Source organism: Salmo trutta, chromosome 4 (genome assembly GCF_901001165.1).
Source record: "Salmo trutta chromosome 4, fSalTru1.1, whole genome shotgun sequence".
In the NCBI taxonomy this organism is placed as follows: Eukaryota; Metazoa; Chordata; class Actinopteri; order Salmoniformes; family Salmonidae; genus Salmo; species Salmo trutta.
In genome coordinates this window covers 7107027-7132170 of record NC_042960.1, presented here as the reverse complement: position 1 = coordinate 7132170, position 25144 = coordinate 7107027, and the positions used below count along the sequence as shown (strand labels likewise).

The following is a 25144-nucleotide window of genomic DNA, read 5'->3' as shown; positions in this document are numbered from 1 at the left end:
TAGCACGGTCCAAAGTGAAGGATAACCGTAATAAGTTAACAGACAGCGCTCGTTGTTTACGCTGGCGGGCACGGCATGCACCGCGATCTGTCACTGCAACACGGCAATTCAGCAGAACACTGATAGATCAGATCCTTCATCTCGGGACGGTTGTCAGGCGACACCGTGAGCTAGTTAGCGCCGCGACAAACAACAGAAATCCCATTAACTCCCAGCTAATTGATGCAGGAAGAACACAGACTGTGTGACGGGCTGATAATGAGAGTCTCGCTTGACAACCAACACAACAGAACTAAACAGTGTGTGTGTGTGTGTGTGTTAATTACACATCATCCATTTCCAAATACACTGGCATAAGCTATTTGAATTACTTAGTAAAAGTAGAACCAATTTTACAACCATACAAGTTGCAAGCAGGCACCAAACATGAGCTGCATCCTCAAGGAGGTAAATGCCAACCTAATACTAATATATAACAGTTCAATCCTGTCTGTCCATGGCTCCATTCTGTCATGGTTACATAAAGACTTGGAGGGAGAGAGGGAGGGAGGGAGGGAGGGAGGGAGGGAGGGAGAGAGGGAGGGAGAGAGGGAGAGAGAGAGGGAGAGAGAGAGGGAGAGAGAGAGGGGGAGGGAGGGAGTCTGAGGGCGTGTCCTGAAAGAGAGGGAGGGATAGGGCAGGGAGTCTGAGGGCGTGTCCTGAAAGGCTCTGGCATAGCAGCAGGAGTTCAGGCTCTAAGTGATGCCAGCTGCTATTCAGACACAGAGACTGGTGAGGTACAGAGAGAGAGACTGGTGAGGAACAGAGAGAGACTGGTGAGGTACAGAGAGAGAGAGAGACTGGTGAGGAACAGAAAGAGAGAGAGACTGGTGAGGAACAGAGAGAGAGAGACTGGTGAGGAACAGAGAGAGACTGGTGAGGAACAGAGAGAGAGAGAGAGAGAGAGACTGGTGAGGAACAGAGAGAGAGACTGGTGAGGAACAGAGAGAGAGAGAGACTGGTGAGGAACAGAGAGAGAGAAAGACTGGTGAGGAACAGAGAGAGAGAGAGACTGGTGAGGAACAGAGAGAGAGAAAGACTGGTGAGGAACAGAGAGAGAGAGAGAGACTGGTGAGGAACTAAGAGAGACTGGTGAGGAACAGAGAGAGAGAGAGACTGGTGAGGAACAGAGAGAGAGACTGGTGGGGAGCAGAGAGAGACTGGTGAGGAACAGAGAGAGAGAGACTGGTGAGGAACAGAGAGAGACTGGTGAGGTACAGAGAGAGAGAGAGAGACTGGTGAGGAACAGAGAGAGAGAGAGAGACTGGTGAGGAACAGAGAGAGAGAGAGAGAGAGAGACTGGTGAGGAACAGAGAGAGAGAGAGACAGACTGGTGAGGAACAGAGAGAGAGAGAGACTGGTGAGGAACAGAGAGAGAGAGAGAGAGACTGGTCAGGTACAGAGAGAGAGAGAGAGAGAGAGAGACTGGTGAGGAACAGAGAGAGAGAGAGAGAGACTGGTGAGGAACAGAGAGAGAGAGAGAGAGACTGGTGAGGAACAGAGAGAGAGAGAGACTGGTGAGGAACAGAGAGAGAGAGACTAGTGAGGAACAGAGAGAGAGAGAGACTGGTGAGGAACAGAGAGAGAGAGAGAGAGACTGGTGAGGAACAGAGAGAGAGAGAGAGAGACTGGTGAGGTACAGAGAGAGAGAGAGAGAGAGACTGGTGAGGAACAGAGAGAGAGAGAGAGACTGGTGAGGAACAGAGAGAGAGAGAGAGAGACTGGTGAGGAACAGAGAGAGAGAGACTGGTGAGGAACAGAGAGAGAGAGACTAGTGAGGAACAGAGAGAGAGACTGGTGAGGAACAGAGAGAGAGATGTGCGAGGAGGAGAGGTTAAGGCTTGCGTTAGGAGAGCTCTAGTCTAAGGTAGAGAGAAAGAAAAAGAGGGAGATTGGTAAAGAGAGAAACTGACAGTCTGAATGTTATTGGGAGAGAGAGAGGAAGGAGGCGGAGGGAGGAGAGAGAGGCAGGGAGGGGGAGAAAGTGTGTGCCTGCCCCTGTAACCATGACAACCCCTCCAGATGGGTTGATGTGTGTCCAGTGGGGGTAAGCCGTCACTGGGAGGAGCCAGAACCCTGTCGCAGCACTGCAGACTGTCTCTCGCAGACAGGCAAACACACATCTCATCATCTATTCCACCCACACACACACACCTCATCATCATCATAATCCTCTTAGAAGCCAGGCTGACAGGAGCCTCTGTTAGCAGTGCTACCTATCTATAATAACATCACTAGGGAGATCAAACAGTTATATATCAGGTAGGAAAGACCAGGATCACTTGGCATGACTCAGCTACTTAGAGGCTTAATTTTCCTGTATGGCTCAACATGAAAAGCTCTGCAGGTCGTCACTTCAAATCAGAGAGGTACAATACAAAACAGGATCGATGAGTTAGCCAGCTAAATATTCTGAAATATCTTTGTCGTTTTTTTTTTTTATAAAGATAAACTTGAAATGGGCGTGGTCTACTTGAGTCAACAACCAAAAACACATATCTAAACTTAGCTTTCTTAATGAACCAGAAATTAAACTGTTAAAGTCAGCTGGCTAACTCGTCCTTACTTAGTAGTGTAGCCCTAAGACGTACTGCGTTGGTCTTCGAGGGGAGTACTGGTCTAGGATCAGTTCTGCAGTTTAGATGGTAGTAAATACCATTATATGTACAGCCTTCCTATTTCCAGACACTGTGACTGTGGGCCTGGAGATTTCTTTCTCCCTACCCCAAATGTCATTCCCCTCAGCGCACGCCAACTTTGTTTTACTGCCTACACTGCAGTAAGCTATCGTGCTGGTGACAGCCAGACTACAATAAGGCTAAAAGGCCTAAAGTGGCAGTACTGCCGTGCCATTCCATAAGCAATGACTCAGCCCGATTGGGCTCTGCGTTTTGCGCAACCCACAAATCACTCTCCCTGACAATGCGGATCCATCCCGGGGTTTTAAAATAAACAGCAGGTGGGGGATTTTGAATACGCCCCGGGATGGAACCGGGAAAGATCATATTTAACACAAAGGTAGGTGTGACAAGCAATGCCAAGGCTCGAAAAGGGGACAAGCTGTGCACAGTTGAAAGACATACAGGCATGTAAACTCGGTGTAAAAAGTGTTCAACTACCTCGAAGGTAGAACATTGACTAGCATTCATGGAAGCGCAAGAAGTCAGCTTGTGTTATGGGAATGAGGGACGGATAAAAAAAGTACAAGGTTCTCCCTAGTTTTGTAATGTTTTGAAGGGGCTTAGCAGCTTGACGCTGTCCAAAGTGTTTACCAGGTCTTTAAGGTACAGTAGAGGCCTCAGGAAGCTAATAAGACGCTGTCACAAAGGCAGCATTAACTTGTTCCATTGGCACGAGAGACTCGAGAGGCGAGCGTTTTGGTCGGGGGCCCCGCCAACTGCGGGTGGAATTTCAGCATGGTGGGCAGGACAGGAAGTGGGCCGTGCCAGTGTCAGCACACTCCTGCCCCACTCTCCGGGCCGACTGCAGGCAGGCACACACACCACCTAATAAGTTCCATGTGCTAACCAGCTGTTAAACAAACAGGCTAACTCAAAAAACACAATGTGCCTATCAATGGCTCAGTGCTGTAGTGCCTTATGCTAACAACTTGCTAATAGCAAGCATGGCAACCTTAAAACATACTCTGATGCTACGTATGTAAACCGTGCCAATGCATTTGGGTTAGCTTGTGAGTTTGAAAAAAGGGAGCACTATTCCTTCTCTCCTGCTCTGGCCAGGGACTGGATTCAGGGAACAGTAAAGCAGGTGGCTGATGGCCTAGTTCTGGCCCTGGGCTAGCTAAGCCACGCCAGTACAGCAGCCCTGGGCTAGCTAAGCCACGCCAGTACAGCAGCCCTGGGCTAGCTAAGCCATGCCAGTACAGCAGCCCTGGGCTAGCTAAGCCATGCCAGTACAGCAGCCCTGGGCTAGCTAAGCCACGCCAGTACAGCAGCCCTGGGCTAGCTAAGCCACGCCAGTACAGCAGCCCTGGGCTAGCTAAGCCATGCCAGTACAGCAGCCCTGGGCTAGCTAAGCCACGCCAGTACAGCAGCCCTGGGCTAGCTAAGCCACGCCAGTACAGCAGCCCTGGGCTAGCTAAGCCACGCCAGTACAGCAGCCCTGGGCTAGCTAAGCCACGCCAGTACAGCAGCCCTGGGCTAGCTAAGCCATGCCAGTACAGCAGCCCTGGGCTAGCTAAGCCACGCCAGTACAGCAGCCCTGGGCTAGCTAAGCCACGCCAGTACAGCAGCCCTGGGCTAGCTAAGCCATGCCAGTACAGCAGCCCTGGGCTAGCTAAGCCACGCCAGTACAAGGCTGCATTTGAAATGGTACCGTATTACCTATATAGTGCACTACTTTTGACTAGAGCCCTATGACCCCTGGTCAAAAACAGTGCACTATATAGGTAATAGGGTGTCGTTGTGGACGCACATGTGAAGAACCAAGAACCAGGACTCTCTGTTCTGGTGGAGACAGAGAGGACACTGTGGTCCATTTCAGAATACAGTACCCCTTTTATACCCCACCATAGCACAGCTCTGAACATGACGGGTATGGGGGAGTGTTCCGGTGTGAGTTCACTGGTTTGTGTTGAGGAAGTACAGGTTAGTTGAAGAAGTTCTGTTAGTGCTGGGATGGAACCAAAGCATAGGTGTGTGTGAGAGAGTGTGTTACATGCATATGCGTATATTTGTGTGTGTTGATGCGCATATGTTTGTGTGTGTGTGTGTGTGTGTGTTGATGCGCATATGTTTGTTTGTTTGTTTGTTTGTGTGTGTGTGTGTGTGTGTGTTGATGCGCATATGTTTGTTTGTTTGTTTGTTTGTGTTTGTGTGTGTGTGTATGTGTGTGTGTGTGTGTGTGTGTGTGTGTGTGTGTGTGTGTGTGTGTGTGTGTGTGTGTGTGTGTGTGTGTGTGTGTGTGTGTGTGTGTGTGTGTGTGTGTGTGTGTGTGTGTTTGTGTGTGTGGATGCGCATCCTGACCGGTCTATTGTTTCAGTCCCTTGGCCTTCAGCCGATGTGGAAAACAAGAAGCCAGTTTTTAATTTTCAAAAAGTCACAGAAGATGAGGTCTTATCTGCACTATCTGCTATAGATTCTAAGAGATCATTAGGCGCTGACAATCTGGATCCATATTTACTCAAGTGTGCGGCACCTATTATTGCTAGTGCAGTGACGCATATCTTTAATCAAACATCTGTCGAAGGAAAGTTTCCTAAATCTTGGAAAACAGCTCTTGTTTTACCACTCCTCAAGGGAAGTGATAGTAGTGAATTGGATAATTATCAGCCCATCTCTAAGCTCTCCTGTTAGGCTAAAATTCTAGAGTCATTGGTGAATAGGCAACTACAATCTTTTTTAACTGTTAACAATACTCTTTCTAGTAATCAATCTGGCTTCAGACCTAAACACAGTACTTTTACAGCCACTGTACGTGTTGTAAATGATATTACTAATGCTCTAGATAATAGAAAGTACTGTGCCGCCTTGTTCATAGATTTAAAGCTTTTGACACTGTAGACCATGCAATACTTTTGGGTAAGCTGTCGTCAATAGGACTGGGATTGGATGCCTGTCATTGGTTTCATGACTATCTAAAGGATAGAGGTCAGGCTGTTAGAGTCGATGGCATCCAGTCGGAGCCATTGGAGTTGGTTAAAGGGGTCCCACAAGGTTCTATACTTGGTCCATTACTGTTCACTCTCTACATAAACAATATCGGTGATGAGATAAGAAAGTGTCAAATTCATTTATATGCTGATGACACTGTCATGTACTCTATCGCTTCAACGGCTGACCAAGCATTATCACTATTGGAGACAGATTTTAAGATATTACAAGCGTCTTTTATACAACTGAAACTTGTTTTAAATGCAAAGAAAACACATTTTATGATTTTTAATAGGTTCAAAAAGTTGGTTGAAAATATACTTGCATTTACGAGCTTAGATGGTTCTCGAATTAATCAGGTCTCTGCACATACATACTTAAGGATATGGTTGGATGATAAACTTTCTTTTAAAATGCATATTGACAAACTTTGTAAATGGCTAAAAATCAAGCTAGGCTTCCTCTATAGAAACAGGACATGTTTGTCTTCTACATATAGAAGACAAATTGTGCAAGCTACTTTTGTCTGTTATAGATTATGGGGATATTATCTACATGCATGCTACGGCATCAACACTTAAATCGCTGGATGCTACTTATCATTGCGCACGTAGGTTTATTACGGATGCTAGCTACAGAACTCACCACTGTGTTTTATATCAAAACGTTGGTTGGACTTCGCTGTCCATGAGACGAGAACAACATGCTCTCGTGTTTGTCTATAAAGCACTTCTGAATGAACTACCTTCTTATTTATCATCACTCATCAATATTAAAATTAGAATTCCTAAAACCAGGTCTCAAGCATGGATTACACTTGAGGCCCATGCGATTTCCACAGAGTTGGGTACGGCTGCCTTTTCCTGTTACATTCCTTGCCTATGGAATAGCCTGCAGACGAAACTTAAACATGAGACTCTTGTCCCCCTTGCCCATTTTAAATATTTATTGGAGGATTTTTATTTTTGTATTACTTGTAACTGTTTTGGGTAATGCAAGTTCTTGTGCTGTTAGGGGAATAACCTATGTGTAAATGTAATAATCTGCTGCTGGATTTTTTTGTGCCATCTGTGATCGTATTGTTTGTCTTGTGTAGTTTCTTAATCATTGTACCTAAACTGTATGTGTAAACATGTATACACAGGGCACAGCTGTAAAAGAGACCTTGGTCTCAGTCTGTGTTCCTTGTTGAAATAAAGGTATAATAATATGTGTGTGTGTGTGTGTGTGTGTGTGTGTGTGTGTGTGTGTGTGTATGTAGGTGTGTGTGTAGGTGTGTGTCTATACTCACTGCTGGCGATGTGCCGGCTGTCCCCGGCCTGTGGTAGTGTCTCGTGAGCGTCGTGGTAGACCTGAGGCAGCCCTATCATCCTGTCCATGTCCATCGTGTCCAGCACCACCGAGCTCTCCTCCCCATTCACCGTGATGTCACTGGCCCCTGTGATGGGGTTGGTGGGCGGGCCTCCCACTGACATCTCATAGTCTGGCGGAATGTCATCCCCACAGTCAAAGTTGGGCTGAAATCAATCAATCAAATATAAACAAGAACAAAAACTTTCCAAAAATAAAATCTCTCCAGGACCAGGGTTGGGAATGAAAGAGAGATGGATAGATTTTGAAAGACAGAAACTCCTTACTGGTATTCCCAGCGCTTTGAGGATGTTCATTTTACACATGGGACAGGTCCGGTGGTCCAGAAGCCAGGGGTCCACACAGCTTTTATGGAAGATGTGCCTGAGGACCGAGTCACACACACGAACACGCACAGCCTTGATGATGTCATCCATAGTAACAGTCTCCTTGGTAACATAGCATCACTCACCATGCTCTACTTATGCTCTCAGGTACAGAACAGAATCTTATTGTAGCATATTAATGACTACCAATCATTAGCAATAGACCTACTGCAACACATGATCTATAGGAGACAATGATAGTAATGGGTGTCATTGTGTCTGCTCTCTCTAGTTACACTGAAAAATGGGAGAGGCTGTCGTACCTGCACGGCAATATCCTAACAACATCATTCGCTTTATAGACCTCGATGCACACAGCACAGTTGTCAAAGTCAGACTCCGTTTCCTAGAACACCAAACACACAGGAGACATTTGGTTGGTTGTCTAGTCTCGTTTTAATTTCCTGGAAGGTGAATAAAGCGGAGCGGATCAAAAGCATTGCAGCGTGTATAATTCATTTAAATTAAAACACACACACACACAAAATAAAAATGAGTCAGTCATTATCATTGGGCTGATGGAAGTTCATTATCAAATGCTGCGCTTAGCGGGAGCGTGGGGAAACGGTTCGCTTCGGTTTAAAACCCTACAATCAAGGCCATTTCACTGCTACTTAAATAGGTGGTTTTGGAAACACTTTACTTGAAGAGGGTCTATACATAAGGCATTGATAACCCCTTCATGAAAGCAGTCATGAAACCTTTACGAGTGGGGCAGTATCATTCATAACAACCTTCGTAACACATCTATCCAACATCATAGAAGAGGTTAGTAAAGCATGCAGCCAGGTCTACCTTGTCTCCTTTCCTGATGGTTCGTACTTGGAGCTTACTGATGGCCTTCTTGGCTGCGTCTCCGAGACGTCTCTGCTCATAGAAGATCAAAGAACAACAAAGAAGGCGAGGGAAAGATAAGCAACCCAACCTGGCAACCCAAAAGAGAGAAAAGAATGTCTGGAATTTCCTATATATCCAATAACCACCGACAAGACAAGGAATGGACACGTTTCAAGGTTAGAGAAAGGGCCTGAGATCCACTGTCCCCTTTTGAACCAAGGTGGACCATATTACTGGTTCATAGATCTGAAGGAGACGTTCTGAGAGGCTGTGTAACGTTTTAACACGGCAGGGTGAACGGTCGCTTAGTGATGTTGACATAGCAGTGTCTCTGAGCTGACAGTTAACCACTTGTTGCAGACCAGAGCAGAAAACACAGGCCGAGTCAGGTCATTGAGTTGCGCAAGGTACGAAAAAAGGGAAAGAGAGAGAAAAAGAGAGGGAGGAAGCGATAGAGAGCTAAATGCATGAGGGAGGGAGGGAGAGATTGAGTGGATGATAGACAAATACTAAGAGACATTGAGAGAAAGGTAGGCTGCTAACCCTCGCTATCTAGGTCTACTCTCACTGTGGAAAAGAACTGCATCAGACCAGGCCACTGCCCACAGCTGCTCTCAATCAATCAAGGAAAGTCATTGTGACATCAACAGAGAACAGATTTGTGGTTTCAGGCCTGGCGAGTTCTTGGAGTGAATCGCAATTCAACTCCAGCAGGTTTGAAAAATCAAAACATTGTCACCATGGTGCCCATTCCCCTTGACAACCCATGTGGTTGTCTGTAACATTTGTGTCAACATCGGACAGTCTTAGAAAAAAGGTTTCCAAAAAGTTTCTTCAGCTGTCCCCATAGGAAAACCCTTTGAAGAACCATTTTTGGTTCCATGTAGAACCCTCTGTAGAAAGGGTTCCACATGCAACCCAAAAGGGTTTTACCTGGAACCAAAATAATTCTCCCTGCAACCAAAAAGGGTTCTTCAAAGGGTTCTCCTATGGGGACAGCCGAAGAACCCTTTAAGGTTCTAGATAGCACCTTTTTTTCTAAGAGTGTGGGCCACGGTGTGTGCATTGACTACACGGTCCAAGAGGACTACACGGTTGGCGGTCCAACAGCTGTCGCGCTATTTTTAACTTTGGCCTTCATTTCTGGAAGGAAAAAGCAGGGAAAGGTTTGGAGAAGACGAATCACCTCAGAGAAAAGCAACTGCTCTACATATAGATATAGAAAAAGTATGTTCATACTGTGGTCAGACTGCTAGTTTACGCTGCCATTACGGTCATACCGTAGCTGGTTGCGGTCACGAGCGTTGGCATATCTGAACCACTGTATATAGTAGAAGACAACCTGTGTGTGATCAGAGACAACACACTGAAATACAGTAGGATGACTTCACCAACCATGTCTTTATGTTATAATCCCTTCAGATGGTTGGTTATAATGCTACACTCACTCTGTGCCTCACATTGACCCGGTACCCCCTGTATATAGCCTCGTTATTGTTATTTTGGGGGTTATTCATGTGTCTGTACAGTGAACCGTACCTGATTGCGGTCGCGAGCGTTGGCGTATCTGAACCGCTGTATGTAGTAGAAGATGAGCCATGCCAGGGAGATGATCATCAGGACGATGAAGGAGATGGAGACGAACACCACCGACGTTCTGCTCACATACTTCTGAAGGTTCCTCGTTCCTATGGTGATGTGCACGGTCACCGTGACGTTGCGTTCTAGTAGAGCGGCGATCTCCCGACCCTTGGGCTCCGGAATCATGATCGCCACGACATCCCCCGTACCTGTTGGAACAGGAATTTCCAGGTGAAGAAAAAGAAGAGCAGTCGTTGGTAAAGTCAATCAAAATATCTATCCGGTTTATTCAAAGTTGCAAAAGGGAGACATTTCTAGAACAGAACAGAGAAAATGTCTAAACGGGCCTCTTGGAGACGGGCACTGTACATTCTAAATCACACAGCACCAAATGTTGTGTGAACAACAGGCTGGTAGGAAGTCAAGACAAACAGGCTGGGACTTTGTCAGCTGCTACAAAATGTATCCAACCAACTATTGTAAATATGTTGTAGTTCATTGGAAATAAACTTAATAAAGGATCTGTTGAGACAACCTACACATCCATATGTGACAATATTTTCTTTTGTGTGGGACAGAGATCTGCAACATGTGGCTCTGGGACTGCATGTGGATCTGGGACTGCATGTGGCTTGCTCCTTTGTGGCTTCATTTGATCCCATTCATTTGTATGGGATTTGAAACCTCTCTGTGGAGGTATCAGACCCCTATTGTGTATCAGGGTTAAGCTAAACTATAAATAACCTGTATTCACAGAACACTGTCTGTAGAACACAGTGAGTAATTAGCATTAGGCTAGCCTACTGGGAGTTCATTCAGGCAGAGACAGGACGCAGAGCTAACAAAACAAACCCCTGACTCTCCATGTCTGGGTCAGAGCCCTGGGGTCCTGTTAAGAAGGGAGAAAAATGTTACAGATTTAGAACAAATCTGTATCCGTCGAACAGAAATGATTTGTTAGTCACAGAGTAAGGAATCATATCAGCTCTATTCATTAGCTGACATTTCTATCAGAAACGTTTTCAAGATTTCACATCACTGGTGTCACAATACCAGACCACTTTGATAACACAGTCCAATTGACAATTAGGTCAGGCCCAGCTGCCACTAAAAAGGTTTGATCGGTAACTCATTTAGGGTCAAACAAAGTACAACCCCCCCCCCCCCCCCCCCCAGACACTCTACAAGGGAACATAATTTCATAGCAAAGCCATTAGTTCACACCACCAGATAGTCAACAGAGTGGAAAATTGTAACCACCAAGGATATTTTAACACTTTCACAACTGAGTCGAAGGTTGTTGAGTTGGATGTTATCAAGGTCACGGACAATAGAAATGCCACTTTTTTTAACACATCAGTTAACTCCTTTCAGAGTTGAAACCAGCAAGTTCTGACAGGGCCTCCCACCAGACATTATTCTCATCCTCACCTCTCAGCTAGCCCCTCTCCCTATGGCCTGTGACCTGACACTTCACACAATCCTCAACCGTCACACCAAAAGATACTATAGCTTCGATACACCCTTTCTTCACACAGAAAATTATAATTACAGTGATAAAATATCCTTCAAGTAGGCGAAGTCCTAAGCTAACACACTAAATAACACAATCGATTCCCCTCAAGATTTCAAAATGGCCGCCATTCACGTTCATAAGAAGCAGGCCAAAAAGCTTCAGCGAGGCAAGACTCCGAGTGCCTTAACTTGCAGCTACAGTATGTACTGCCTACCTGTCTATCGGACACGGACACACTTTAACCACTGACTGAAGCATTGGGAGGTGAGGTGAGAGTGATAGGAAGTATAGCCTATCTATCAGAGGTGTCTGAGTGGTTTAAAATCCCAGACAAGAGATTACACTCCATCTGCAGCCACACATTGAGGTGGGATGATGTCTGTGTCGTTAAAGGCCTAAGTGACTCATTAGCCTTTGGAACTCGGTGACATAATTTCCTCTAGGATTCTGCGGCCTTATTACCATGGCGTCTGTGCGGAGCCACAGGAACACAGAAGCCCCAGGGTGCTTCACGTCTTCACCTCCATCTATCAGTAATTTCTAAAGGAGAGGCTCGTTCACTCTGCCACCACCGCCGCCCGGGCTGCCCGCCAGCCACAGGGCATTGTGGGATACCCTCGGCACCCGGCGGAGGTCTGAGAGTGGCCAAGGCCATTATATCAGCATACCCTGGGGATGGATAGAGAGAGAAAGAAAAAAAGAGTGCGAGAGGAAAGTTGGCAACTAGCAGGTGGCAACACCATATTATCACTGCAGAACAGACAAAGACAGGTTGGAAAAAGCGGTGACTGAAGAAATAAAAAGTAGCTGCAAAACTTTTAGCCCAAGAAAGGCACAAAGCAAGCAGCAAAGCATTCAAAAATGGATGACTCAGTCAACCCACTCACTAATGAATTCCAGGTTTAGAGAAGGAACATTGGACTTTACTCCAGAGACTGAAATATATTCACTAACACATGCGGATTTAAAACCGCCAAAAGACTGGCATACAACACAGTCGGTGCGTCCATAAGGCTAGGAGCTAAGCTTCCCCTAAAGTAAATTATATAGCCTAATTATCTTACTCCTGTCGATACAGAAACTCATAAAATTATTCAAAATAAGCTATTACACTAGAAAGCATGATTTGGCCACAGAGGATCATTAGCTTCTTTAAAAAAATATAAGCTGTGGATCCTCGTAAAACTGACTATCCTACCGATCCTAGACTTCGGCAATGTCATTTACAAAGTAGCCTCCAACACTCTACTCAGCAAACTGGATGCAGTCGATCACAGTGCCATCCGTTTTGTCACCAAAGCCCCATATACTACCCATCACTGCGACCTATATGCTCTTGTTGGCTGGCCCTCGCTTCATATTTGTCGCCAAACCCACTGGCTCCAGGTCATCTATAAGTCTTTGCTAGGTAAAGCCCCACCTTATCTCAGCTCACTGGTCACCATAGCAGCACCCACCCGTAGCACGCGCTCCAGCAGGTATATTTCACTGGTCACCCCCAAAGCCAATTCCTCTTTTGGCCGCCTTTCCTTCCAGTTCTCTGCTGCCAATGACTGGAACGAATTGCAAAAATCACTGAAGCTGGAGACTCATATCTCCCTCTCTAACTTTAAGCACTAGCTGTCAGAGCAGCTCACAGATCACTGCACCTGAACATAGCCCATCTGTAAATAGCCCATCCAACTACCTCATCCCCATACTGTTATTTATTAATTTTTTTGCTCCTTTGCACCCCAGTATCTCTACTTGCACATTCACCTTCTGCACATCTATCACTCCAGTGTTTAATTGCTAAATTGTAATTATTTCACCACTATGGCCTATTTATTGCCTTACCTCCCTTATCTTACCTCATTTGCACACACTGTATATAGACTTTTCTATTGTGTTATTGACTGTTTGTTTGTTTATCCCATGTGTAACTCTGTGTTGTTGTTTGTGTCACACTGCTTTGCTTTATCTTGGCCAGGTCGCAGTTGTAAATGAGAACTTGTTCTCAACTGGCCTACCTGGTTAAATAATATTTAAATAAAGGTGAAATATATATATTTTTATGTTTTAAACTGCATTGCCTACAGTCAGAAGGCGCCGCAATTTGGGCAGCGCGCCTGGCAAATACCCACATAGATGATTGTTGAGTTGCGAATGTCAGTGAAAAGTAGAAGCCCAGCCAGGCATATCGCAATATTTCAAAATACAATTGAAGGAAAACATCATTTGGAAAGCAAATGTCTATTGCTGTAAAGAAAAGACAATGAAAAGACTAATCTGTCTTTTAGTCATCAAAATTCTCAATTTAATTGAGTGAACAGTATAGCCTATCTTATTAGCACCAGCTGAAAATATGGGTCATATTCCCGGTGAGTGCGCATATTCACTCTTTCATGGTTGCTACTTGAAAGTTAGTTTTTGGACAATAATTTTCTCCTCCAGGTTAGATGAACGTCATAACTGAATGTGTCTACCCTTCTCATAGGACGATTAGATGGATCAGACAACATCGTTTTAATTGATCTGTTTGTCAGTGTCAGCAGAGCAGGCTACTCTGTCATTTTTGTCGTATTAAAAAAAGATTCTGCTAATGTCTCCAGTCATATAAAGTGTAGTAGAATTGCATGAAATGTGTTCATAAAAGGCCAAGATGTTCCTGTGCAAAGAAAGAAGAAACGTATCTGTCTCAGCCTCCAGTATTTATGCTGCAGTAGTTTATGTGTCGGGGGGCTAGGGCCAGTCTGTTATATCTGGAGTATTTCTCCTGTCTTATCCGGTGTCCTGTGTGAATTTAAGTATGCTCTCTCTCTTTCTTTCTCTCTCTCGGAGGACCTGAGCCCTAGGACCATGCCTCAGGACTATCTGGCCTGATGACTCCTTGTTGTCCCCAGTCCACCTGGTCGTGCTGCTGCTCCAGTTTCAACTGTTCTGCCTGTGGCTATGGAATCCTGACCTGTTCACCAGACGTACTACCTGTCCCAGACCTGCTGTTTTCAACTCTCTAGAGACAGCAGGAGCGGTAGAGATACTCTGAATGATCGGCTATGAAAAGCCAACTGACATTTACTCCTGAGGTGCTGACCTGTTGCACCCTCGACATCCACTGTGATTATTGTTATTTGACCCTGCTGGTCACCTATGAACATTTGAACATCTTGGCCATGATCTGTTATAATCTCCACCCGGCACAGCCAGAAGAAGACTGGCCACCCCTCATAGCCTGTTTCCTCTCTAGGTTTCTTCCTAGGTTCTGGCCTTTCTAGGGAGTTTTTCCTAGCCACCGTGCTTCTACGCCTGCATTGCTTGCTGTTTGGGGTTTTAGGCTGGGTTTCTGTACAGCACTTTGAGATACCAGCTGATGTAAGAAGGGCTTTATAAATACATTTGATATAGCCTACAGCCATGCATTCAATGATTAAGTTATATTATTAGCCTAAATTATGACTATCCAATCTACTCATCACATTAGGAATAGTAGGCTATTTTACATAAATCTGCAAATATGATGATGCATGGAATGCTTTATTATAAAGGTGCATTTTTCTGGTGAAAATTTGCTTCCCCAAACTTGAAACTCACACGCCGCCTATGGGATACGGCATGCACGGTATGCTAATTTCCCTTGGCAGAGTTGCATGACTCACATCTGTACGGGTCTAGCTAACAGTGAGAATAGGGAAAAATACAGTGGGTGAAAGAGGGTGGTCAAAGGACAGAGGGAAGAGACAGAATACAACTCTTGTTTCTCTGTTCTCTTGGTCTGTCGCCATGGCGCCCAGTTTCATGACGTGGTCCTGGAAATAAACCTGGAGGTGTGTGTGTGTGTGACGCAGGGATTGGTCCCTCATGGACACCACACATTTCATATGGGAAAGGCGCAATGCATTATTATGCTCATAAATCTCCATATGTAACTAGTTCGTCGTAAGAGACATACAGCCACAGGTGTTTGGAGAGAAAGGAGAGCAGATCAATAGATCATCTACATAATAATAATCTTTACTAGCCTAACTCTTCGTATGGGTCCAAAAGCTGCACTCTTGAAGCTTTTTCTCATAGGCGTATTGTCTTGAAACGGAAGTTAAAGGGCTACTGGCAAGTGTGCTTTTTTTCAGCTTCAGATTGCCTAATTGTTTCCAAAAAACTAAAATGATTAGACTAAATCGAATAATACACAGCATTCTAATGAAATAAGCGCATCAGGAACGAAGAGCTCTGGAGCCAATGTCCTGGCAGAGACGGGGCCTAAATCACATTGTGATGTAACAGTGCACAATGGGTAGTAGGCCAGAGGCTACGATGTTATCCTGCATATAGGGTTTACACACAGCAAGGCACAATGCATTAGGTCCAAGGACGTCACATATAGGCCTATATGCAAACAAGCGCACACACACACACACAGACACACACACACAGTTGGCTGAATTAGCAACGAGCGTTGCAGCAGCACCATGGTTTGTTCATACAGAACTGTTAAGGGTAGCCGCTCCTAATGCAATCAGCGGCACAATCACCGGCAGAAAAACCAGGCTGTGTGTGCACGGTAAACAGATCTCACGGCTGCTAATACTATTACGTTAACACTGAGCCCTACACCCTGACAAAAGCTTCACAGCTTCAAAAAAACATCCTGGGCTTGCTAACCTAACCAGATACCCCTCAACTGATACGCATAAAAAAAACTGCCTGGACATGAGGGCACAATCCAACATGGATACCAAAAGTTTAGTAGCAACACATGGCCTCAAGGAGTGGATTAACATCGTCACCTCTATGAGCCTTGAGGACAATATGACCATGGTAAAAGAACACATTGACAAAGTTCTGCAGTCTGCAAAGCTGCTTTTGCTCACTGGCCATGCTTCAGCTGTTAAGTATGAGATCTTAAGTAGGTAGTGTAGAGTAGACTCAAGGTATTAGCCATCTTTACCATCTGGGTAGGATTTTGGATTACATAGACTGGTCCCTGATCTGTTTGTGCTGTCTTGCCAACTCCTATGGTCATAGAAACGTCAATAACCATAGGAGTTGGCAAGACACTACAAACAGATCTGGGGCCAGGCTAGAAATTACAACCCAGATGAAGGAGACAAGAATACAGACACAAAGACATTCCACAAGAGGCAAGATGTCATACACATTTTATCACCACTGTCTGCAAGTAGTTGGCAAATCCATTTCATTTAGAGAGAGAGAAAGAACAAAAAAACGAAATAGCTGCTTCTAAAAATCAAAGCAGTGTGTATTATCAACCGATGGCCTGACAGAGGCTGAACTGGACCAAAATCTCTCCTCTTTGCGGACACCCTTTAGCAAGAATGGTGCATAATAAACCAGGATGGTGCATAATAAGCCAGGATGGTGCATAATAAGCCAGGATGGTGCATAATAAGGCAAGCCAGGTGGAATAGAGAGCGAGTCGAGTGAGCAGTTGATTTTTAGAGGAAGGGCGCTAACCTGTTTAGTGCTGCTGAGGATTAGCTTTTGCTAGCTGCCTTGAGGGCAGCATAACCTGCTGTGTAGTGGATAATAGTATTTGGTTAGCTGTAATTAAACAGCACAAATCCTTATTCAATATCAACGGTGTTAGTCTGTCCAGCGAAAATTTGCATAAAAATATCAAATAATTAATACATGTAGCCACCAAAATTTGAATAGCCAAGATGGCCGACAAAACAATTGCCTAAAAAACCATGGTCAGGAAAGAAAAACCGAAAGGATCTGGCAGAGGGAGGGAGCCAATTCCAGCTCTCAGAAAATGTCCTCCACATGTGCATTGCTCTCCCTCAATATCAAAGCCAGACTGCAAATTTCAAGTCTTTCATAAAGATCGGCCCTGATTGGATTCATATGTGTCCTGTCCACACAGAGGTCTGAATGTTCTCATACAAAAAGGCCTTGTATGCTTTCTTTGTCACAGGTGGGGCCAACCTAATTAAGATGAGAGAGAGAGAACAAGATTCTTGGCTCTCAGTTACCCTGGCCGATACAGTCCACTTCTGTTGGCTCACCGAGAGGACTGTTCTTTCTCTCGCTTTCTTTTAGTCCCCCTTTCCCTCATCATTGCTCTCTCTCTCCCCATCTCTGAATGTTCGTCTCAGGGCTGGGAGTATGAGTCTTAGCAGCCCCAGAAATAGCACAGTCTCCTCTTTTCCGTAGGTACCCAGGGACTGCCGGCCCACTGTACCCTCTCAGCAGGAAGGGTGTGTGTGTGTGTGTGTGTGTGTGTGTGTGTGGTGTGGCTAGTATCCACATGCTTCCCTGGCAAAATAGTTTGGAAGAGTTAGTGCATATATAATGCCAACTTTTTGTGATGTTTTTGTTCACTTCAGTTGTTCAGGCAATCAACCATTTTTTTGAGGCAAGCCGAAGTCAGTAGCCGAAGTCAGTAGCCGAAGTCTACGCCCCTTCGTCTGTGATTGGTCAATAGTAGGGATTCTTCAATAAAGTCTGTTGTCATTCAATGAGAGATGACTCATTTTCATGCAAAAAATTAAACAAGAGACAAATACTGCACCAAACATCATAGTTAGATGTAAAATTGCGAGACTAAGATCTCCTCAGCAAAAACTTCAAAATGAATAACAGATTTCTTGAGTTATCTTAGATTAATTTGGACTATTTTGAAGTGTATACTGGCTACGGCATCTCAAAATGGACAAACAATACTATCGCCGCTTTTTTCTCATTTTTCAAGCGAGGGTCTTTTAAGGGAGTATATAAGCACACTTGTTCGGTTCGCCTAGCCGAGCTCGGCGCCAGCCGAACTGAAGAATGCTGACGCCTTAACAGACACATCTCCTGGGCCTGTGCCAGCCAAGCAGGGAGGGACCCAATGGGGGTCTCAGAGAGCTCGCCAGGGGTGGCCACCCACCCCCCAAACCCCTCTCCTCGGCTGGCCCCATGTGTCTGAGGCATCTGGTAGGGCCTTCCATCATCTCTCCTCACTTCCCCATTAGGAGCCAGCATGCTGGCACGCCACTGTCCAGTCCAGGAGATGATGCAGATAGGGCTTGGAATCTATCAGAGACAGCCAGTGAATGTGAACAAAGGGGTTTATATGAATGTAATTACCTGTTGTGGTCCACATGGCGTAATCCTCAGTTAAAAGAAGCCAAAACGTCCGCAATGGTAACCATTCCATTGATGCCAACCCTCATGGCAACCCGATCACCTGCACAGCTTGGATGCCCATACAGACAGACACCACTCTGTACTGGTTGGAGGTGTGTCAGTGCTTTTGCAGCAGGCTAATGCAGTTTGGCAGCATGCTAACAGGGTGATTGGCTGACCGGCAGTGCATAACCTATTGTGAAGGAGGGTGCTACATTTTACAGCACATCGTCAAACCAGTCACACAGTCAGGTTGTGTTAATTATAGGCAATTAGCAAGACACCTCCAATAAAGGAGTGGTTCTGCAGGTGGTGACCACAGACCACTTCTCAGTTCCTATGCTTCCTGGCTGATGTTTTGGTCACTTTTGAATGCTGGCGGTGCTTTCACTCTAGTGGTAGCATGAGACGGAGTCTACAACCCACACAAGTGGCTCAGGTAGTGCAGCTCATCCAGGATGGCACATCAATGCGAGCTGTGGCAAGAAGGTTTGCTGTGTCTGTCAGCGTAGTGTCCAGAGCATGGAGGCGCTACCAGGAGACAGGCCAGTACATCAGGAGACGTGGAGGAGGCCGTAGGAGGGCAACAACCCAGCAGCAGGACCGCTACCTCCGCCTTTGTGCAAGGAGGAGCAGGAGGAGCACTGCCAGAGCCCTGCAAAATGACCTCCAGCAGGCCACAAATGTGCATGTGTCTGCTCAAACGGTCAGAAACAGACTCCATGAGGGTGGTATGAGGGCCCGATGTCCACAGGTGGGGGTTGTGCTTACAGCCCAACACTGTGCAGGACGTTTGGCAAATTCGCCACTGGCGCCCTGTGCTCCTCACAGATGAAAGCAGGTTCACACTGAGCACGTGACAGACGTGACAGAGTCTGGAGACGCCGTGGAGAACGTTCTGCTGCCTGCAACATCCTCCAGCATGACCGGTTTGGCGGTGGGTCAGTCATGGTGTGGGGTGGCATTTCTTTGGGGGGGCCGCACAGCCCTCCATGTGCTCGCCAGAGGTAGCCTGACTGCCATTAGGTACCGAGATGAGATCCTCAGACCCCTTGTGAGACCATATGCTGGTGCGGTTGGCCCTGGGTTCCTCCTAATGCAAGACAATGCTAGACCTCATGTGGCTGGAGTGTGTCAGCAGTTCCTGCAAGAGGAAGGCATTGATGTGATGGACTGGCCCGCCCGTTCCCCAGACCTGAATCCAATTGAGCACATCTGGGACATCATGTCTCGCTCCATCCACCAACGCCACGTTGCACCACAGACTGTCCAGGAGTTGGCGGATGCTTTAGTCCAGGTCTGGGAGGAGATCCCTCAGGAGACCATCTGCCACCTCATCAGGAGCATGCCCAGGCGTTGTAGGGAGGTCATACAGGCACGTGGAGGCCACACACACTACTGAGCCTCATTTTGACTTGTTTTAAGGACATTACATCAAAGTTGGATCAGCCTGTAGTGTGGTTTTCCACTTTAATTTTGAGTGTGACTCCAAATCCAGACCTCCATGGGTTGATAAATTGGATTTCCATTGATTATTTTTGAGTGATTTTGTTGTCAGCACATTCAACTATGTAAAGAAAATATTATTTAATTCATTCAGATCTAGGATGTGTTATTTTAGTGTTCCCTTTATTTTTTGAGCAGTATATATAGAAAAAATGAAATATGACATTTACATAAGTCTTCAGACCCTTTACTCAGTACTTCATGAAGCATCTTTGGCAGCGATTACAGCCTCAAGTCTTCTTGGGTTTGACGCTACAAGCTTGGCACACCTGTATTTGGGGAGTTTTTCCCCCATTCTTCTCTGCAGATCCTCTCAAATTCTGTCAGGTTGGATGGGGAGCGTTGCTGCACAGCTATTTTCAGGTCTTTCCAGGGATGTTCGATCAGGTTAAAGTCCGGGCCCTCCTGTCAGGGCCACTCAAAGACATTCAGAGACTTGTCCCGAAGTCACTCCTGCATTGTCTTGGCTGTGTGCTTAGGGTCATTGTCCTGATGGAAGGTGAACCTTCACCCCAGACTGAGGTCCTGAGCGCTCTGGAGCAGGTTTTCATCAAGGATCTCTCTGTACTTTACTCCTATCGTCTTTGCCTCAAACCTGACTAGTCTCCCAGTTCCTGCCGCTGAAAGACATCCCCACAGCATGATGCTGCCACCACCATGCTTCACCGTAGGGATGGTGCCAGGTTTCCTCCAGACGTGACGCTTGGCATTCAGGCCAAATAGTTCAATCTTTGTTTCATCAGTGTTTCATAAGACCAGAGAACCTTGTCATTTTCCTTTTATTGAGGAGTGGCTTCTGTCTGGCCACTCTACCATAAATGCTTGATTGGTGGAGTGCTGCAGAGATGGTTGTCCTTCTGGGAGATTCTCCATCTCCACAGAGGAACACTAGAGCTCTGTCAAGGCCCTTCTCCCCCGATTGCTCACTTTGGCTGGGTAGCCAGCTCTAGGAAGAGTCTTGGTGGTTCCAAACTTCTTCCATTTAAAAATTATGGAGGCCACTGTGTTCTTGGGGACCTTCAATGCTGCAGACATTTTTGGTACCCTTCCCCAGATCTGTGCCTCAACACAATCCTGTCTTGGAGCTCTACGGAAAATTCCTTGGACCTTGTGGCTTGGTTTTTGCTCTGACATGCACCGTCAACTGTGGAACCATATATTGACAGGTGTGTGCCTTTCCAAATCATGTCCAATCAATTGAATTTACAACAGGTGGACTCCAAGGAAGTTGTAGAAACATCTCAAGGATGATCAATAGAAACAGGATGCACCTGAGCTCAATTGAGTCTCATAGCAAAGGGCCTGAATATTTATCTAAATAAGGTGTTTTTTATTTGTAATAAATTGGCAAAAGAAATCTAAAAACCCATTTTCGCTTTGTGTAGATTTCTCAGGAAAACAAAATATTTAATACATTTTAGAATAAGGCTGTAACGTAATAAAATGTTGAAAAAGTCAAGGGGTCTGAATACTTTCCAAGGTACTGTATATGAAGACTAGACTGCATGTGAAAAGATAAGGAATGTGGAGAGAATGTATGGATCATGGATGACCAGGGATAGAGAGGAGAGGAGGAGGGTGTTTTGTGTAGGACTCATAAGATGCCCGAACCCTAGGTTTCTCCTAAGACCTTTTCCTTTGCACCGTAGAGCCCACCACCACCAAATTGTCACTTGCAGAGCTAGGGGGGCCTACCCAGCCTAGATATGAAAGAGAGTGGTCTACAGTGGAAACTTGGCAGCCAGTTAACACCAGTTTTGTCTATTAAAGCCTTCTCTGCTTGCTCCAGTATTGGACCCGGACCAGACGGAAACACCTTCGACTGAGAGATAACATACCCAACTGATTAAAATGTCCATTGGATGTGCTTGGGGGGAAACGGCTGGCTCAGATATTCCCATGGACAGACTGTCCAAGCTGGCTCATCTTAAACATGTCCACCCACCACTACGCTGCGATAGTTAAACTAAAAAGAACAACACGAAATCAGATGTCTAACAAAAGTTGTCATAGTAACTGCCGCTTTCTGTAGATGTTCAAGTCAAGGCTAAATACACTAAGTGTATTTATGGTATTTCAGTGTCACCATTGAATTGGATAGTTTTTTCTGAAAACAAACAAACACTCTTCTACGTGCACACACACACACACACACACACACACACACACACAGTTGACAGAAGCTGTACCAATATGGATTGCCATTTGGATCTCTTGCAAAGCAGGAATCAGTTTTACAACCCAAAAATTGAAATAATTTTGGGATGAAATCGTAACTGTGCTAAATCCTTCTTCCATTAATATTTATGTCCACCTAAAACTAAAATCCTCCTACTTCCTGCCCCCTCTGCTCCTCTTTGTCCTTGATTCTTTCCTACATGGCTCAGGGTGAGAGCAGGAGAGACAGGCTCTAAATTGTACAAAAAAAAAAAAAAAAATCAGTCTCTTCATCTCCCTTGATCTGCACTGATTGGAACATACTTGACAAGTGAAAACAGTAATGGTGGAAGCTCATCGTGAGGCTGGCTTTCACCTGGTGAGTTGTCAGTGCTGAAGAAGGACAGGGAGCGAGGTGAGGTCAGATTTTGATGCGGTAAAGAATGAGCCGGAGAGAGAAATTACAGGAGAACTCTTTAGTTTACACAACAGCCTCAGCCTGGTCTGAGCCAGTACCATGCCAACCCCTGACTCAACATTTGGCCCAGTTCAGAATCAGAATCAGCAAGAATTAGATATGCATTATAATTAGATATAGGCTAAAATGTATAGGGAATGTGTAGGATATCCCAATGCAGTCAGGGAAACATGCATCAATAGTCTATACGAGTTGGGTGGATACAACTCCCAGAGTGTCATGGTGAGTTCATGCATGGGCTATGCAGCATAATATCAACATATATTTTTTACACAAGGGGCCCATTCCCTTAAAAAGTAGGCACGCAATCCAAAATCTACTTTTGTGTAGAAAAGTAGTTCATAGATAATTATCACACAGTTAGGATGAATGAGGAGTGATGCCGGTTTACTATTGAATTATAAAATGTAATACATTATCAGTTCACCAAACAATTGTCTTGAGAGACAATGATACATCAAAATGGTTTAGGGTTTGAGGACTGCATTGAGCTTACATCTTGTTATGATTTGCACTTGTAGGCACAACTGGCAGCAAATGGACAATGTGCTTCTTTGTTGATTAGTTCAATATTTAATAGTGAGTTTGACCGTTTTGAGCTTGTAGTTTACTGACATGAATGCCTTGCCAGTCTTCAACAGCCTAAAACAATGTGTGCCATTGCCATAACGACATGATAAGAGGGCAGAGCACTTGTAAACTGTCACCAAGTCACAACAGTGACAAGTACAGTGTCTCATACAAGTGACACAGTGCATCGCATACAGTCATGTAAGCTTGATAAGTATGATGCATTGCTCCCCCGAAAGTGTAGTTTACCTTGATGAGGCATTGTTATGGTATCGTTGACATTAGTGGAGCCCACGTTATAAATTATGACTGCAGAAGCGTTGTGGAGTGCAGCGACGTTGCGAATTTTATCTCTGAATGTACAATTCCCTGCAGCTATCAACGCCATCCAAGCACTGTTTTGATAAGGCAGGGGATACTTAACGTTCGGGTCGCAAGCTTGTCTCTCTTGCAAAAGCAAAGGCATCAACACTTGCCCTCTTGCTTCTTTCTTGGGGGAGTGCTCGCCATATCTTCCACACTCAGTCTTCTCTGTTTTGATTTCTGAAGTCACGGGACTCACATAAGTAATGTTGACAAACGCGGTGTACCATTCTTCTTTCTCCGCCACCGTAAAGTCCAGGCACAGCAAATGCACGAAGCAAAAGGATAGCAGCCATGTTGAGAGAGCTAGACTGCGGCAGGCTTGGATGAGGGACATTGCCATGTTCAGTCCGAGGATATAGCGAGTGTTTCCCTCTCCACCAAGCCTAAAAGCTGCCTCTCGCTGGTAGCCTCCCCCCTTTCCAAGCTCGACGACTACGATTTCGGACTACCCTGAACATCAAATACTTGAAAAGTGATGCAGCAAACCAACTGGTTAAAGGTAGTTTCTGGTTGTTGACAGAAATGTTTTTAAACAGTTGGTTGTAGTCGTGCTTCTCCACCTTGCCTACTGCTACCTAAGCGACTGGCCTGCAATGTTGTTGTTGTCAGTCAGCTGTGCGCGCTGGCCAAGCTTTCTTTAACATGTGACCTGGGCGGGGATCACGAAGATAGTCGAACCTGTCCCCCATAGTAAAGGCTAGTGTTCGGCTATACAGGGATCGGTAATAGGCGACCGCGAATTATTTATTTTCGCCCACCAAAGTTGTCAGTAAAAAAAAACAAATATATATACACTACCGGTCAAACGTTTTAGAACACCTACTCATTCAAGGGTTTTTCTTTATTTTGACTATTTTCTACATTGCATAATAATAGGGAAGACATCAACGCTATGAAATAACACATATGGAATCATGTAGTAACCAAATAAGTGTTAAACAAATCATAATATATTTTATATTTGAGATTCTTCAAATAGCCACCCTTTGCCTTGATGACAGCTTTGCACACTCTTGGAATTCTCTCAACCAGCTTCACCTGGAATGCTTTTCCAACAGTCTTGAAGGAGTTCCCACATATGCTGAGCACTTGCTGGATGCTATTCCTTCACTCTGCTGTCCGACTCATCCCAAACCATCTCAATTTGGTTGATGTCGGGAGATTGTGGAGGGCAGGTCATCTGATGCAGCACTCCATCACTCTCCTTCTTGGTCAAATAGCCCTTACACGGCCTAGAGGTGTGTTGGGTTATTGTCCTGTTGAAAAACAAATTGTATTCCCACTAACCCCAAACCAGATGGGATGGCATATCTACAGAATGCTGTGGTGGCCATACTGGTTACGTGTGCCTTGAATTCTCAATAAATCACTGACAGTGTCACCAGCAAAGCACCCCCACACCATCACACCTCCTCCTCCATGCTTTACGGTGGGAAATACACATGCGGAGATCATCCGTTCACCCACACCACGTCTCACAAAGACATGGTGGTTGGAACCAAAAATCTCCAATTTGGACTCCAGACCAAAGGACAACTTTCCACCGGTCTAATGTCCATTGCTCGTGTTTCTTGGCCCAAGCAAGTCTCTTCTTCTTATTAGTGTCCTTCAGTAGTTTCTTTGCAGCAATTCAACAATG

General features: G+C 45.4%; 1 protein-coding gene across 1 annotated transcript in view; it reads right to left on the bottom strand.

Moving 5' to 3' along the window:
• LOC115191773 (RING finger protein 150) overlaps positions 1 to 24234 on the bottom strand; it is a 28872-nt gene extending 4638 nt beyond the window's left edge. Inside the window, exons 1-6 of the mRNA XM_029749677.1 lie at positions 23389 to 24234; positions 9764 to 10014; positions 8183 to 8254; positions 7651 to 7733; positions 7289 to 7385; positions 6943 to 7168 (exon numbers count right to left, since the gene is read on the bottom strand). Of these exons, the coding sequence (XP_029605537.1) occupies positions 6943 to 7168; positions 7289 to 7385; positions 7651 to 7733; positions 8183 to 8254; positions 9764 to 10014; positions 23389 to 23845 (1186 nt within the window). The 5' untranslated portion in view covers positions 23846 to 24234. The remainder of the gene's footprint in view (positions 1 to 6942; positions 7169 to 7288; positions 7386 to 7650; positions 7734 to 8182; positions 8255 to 9763; positions 10015 to 23388) is intronic.
• Positions 24235 to 25144: the final 910 nt, after the last annotated feature.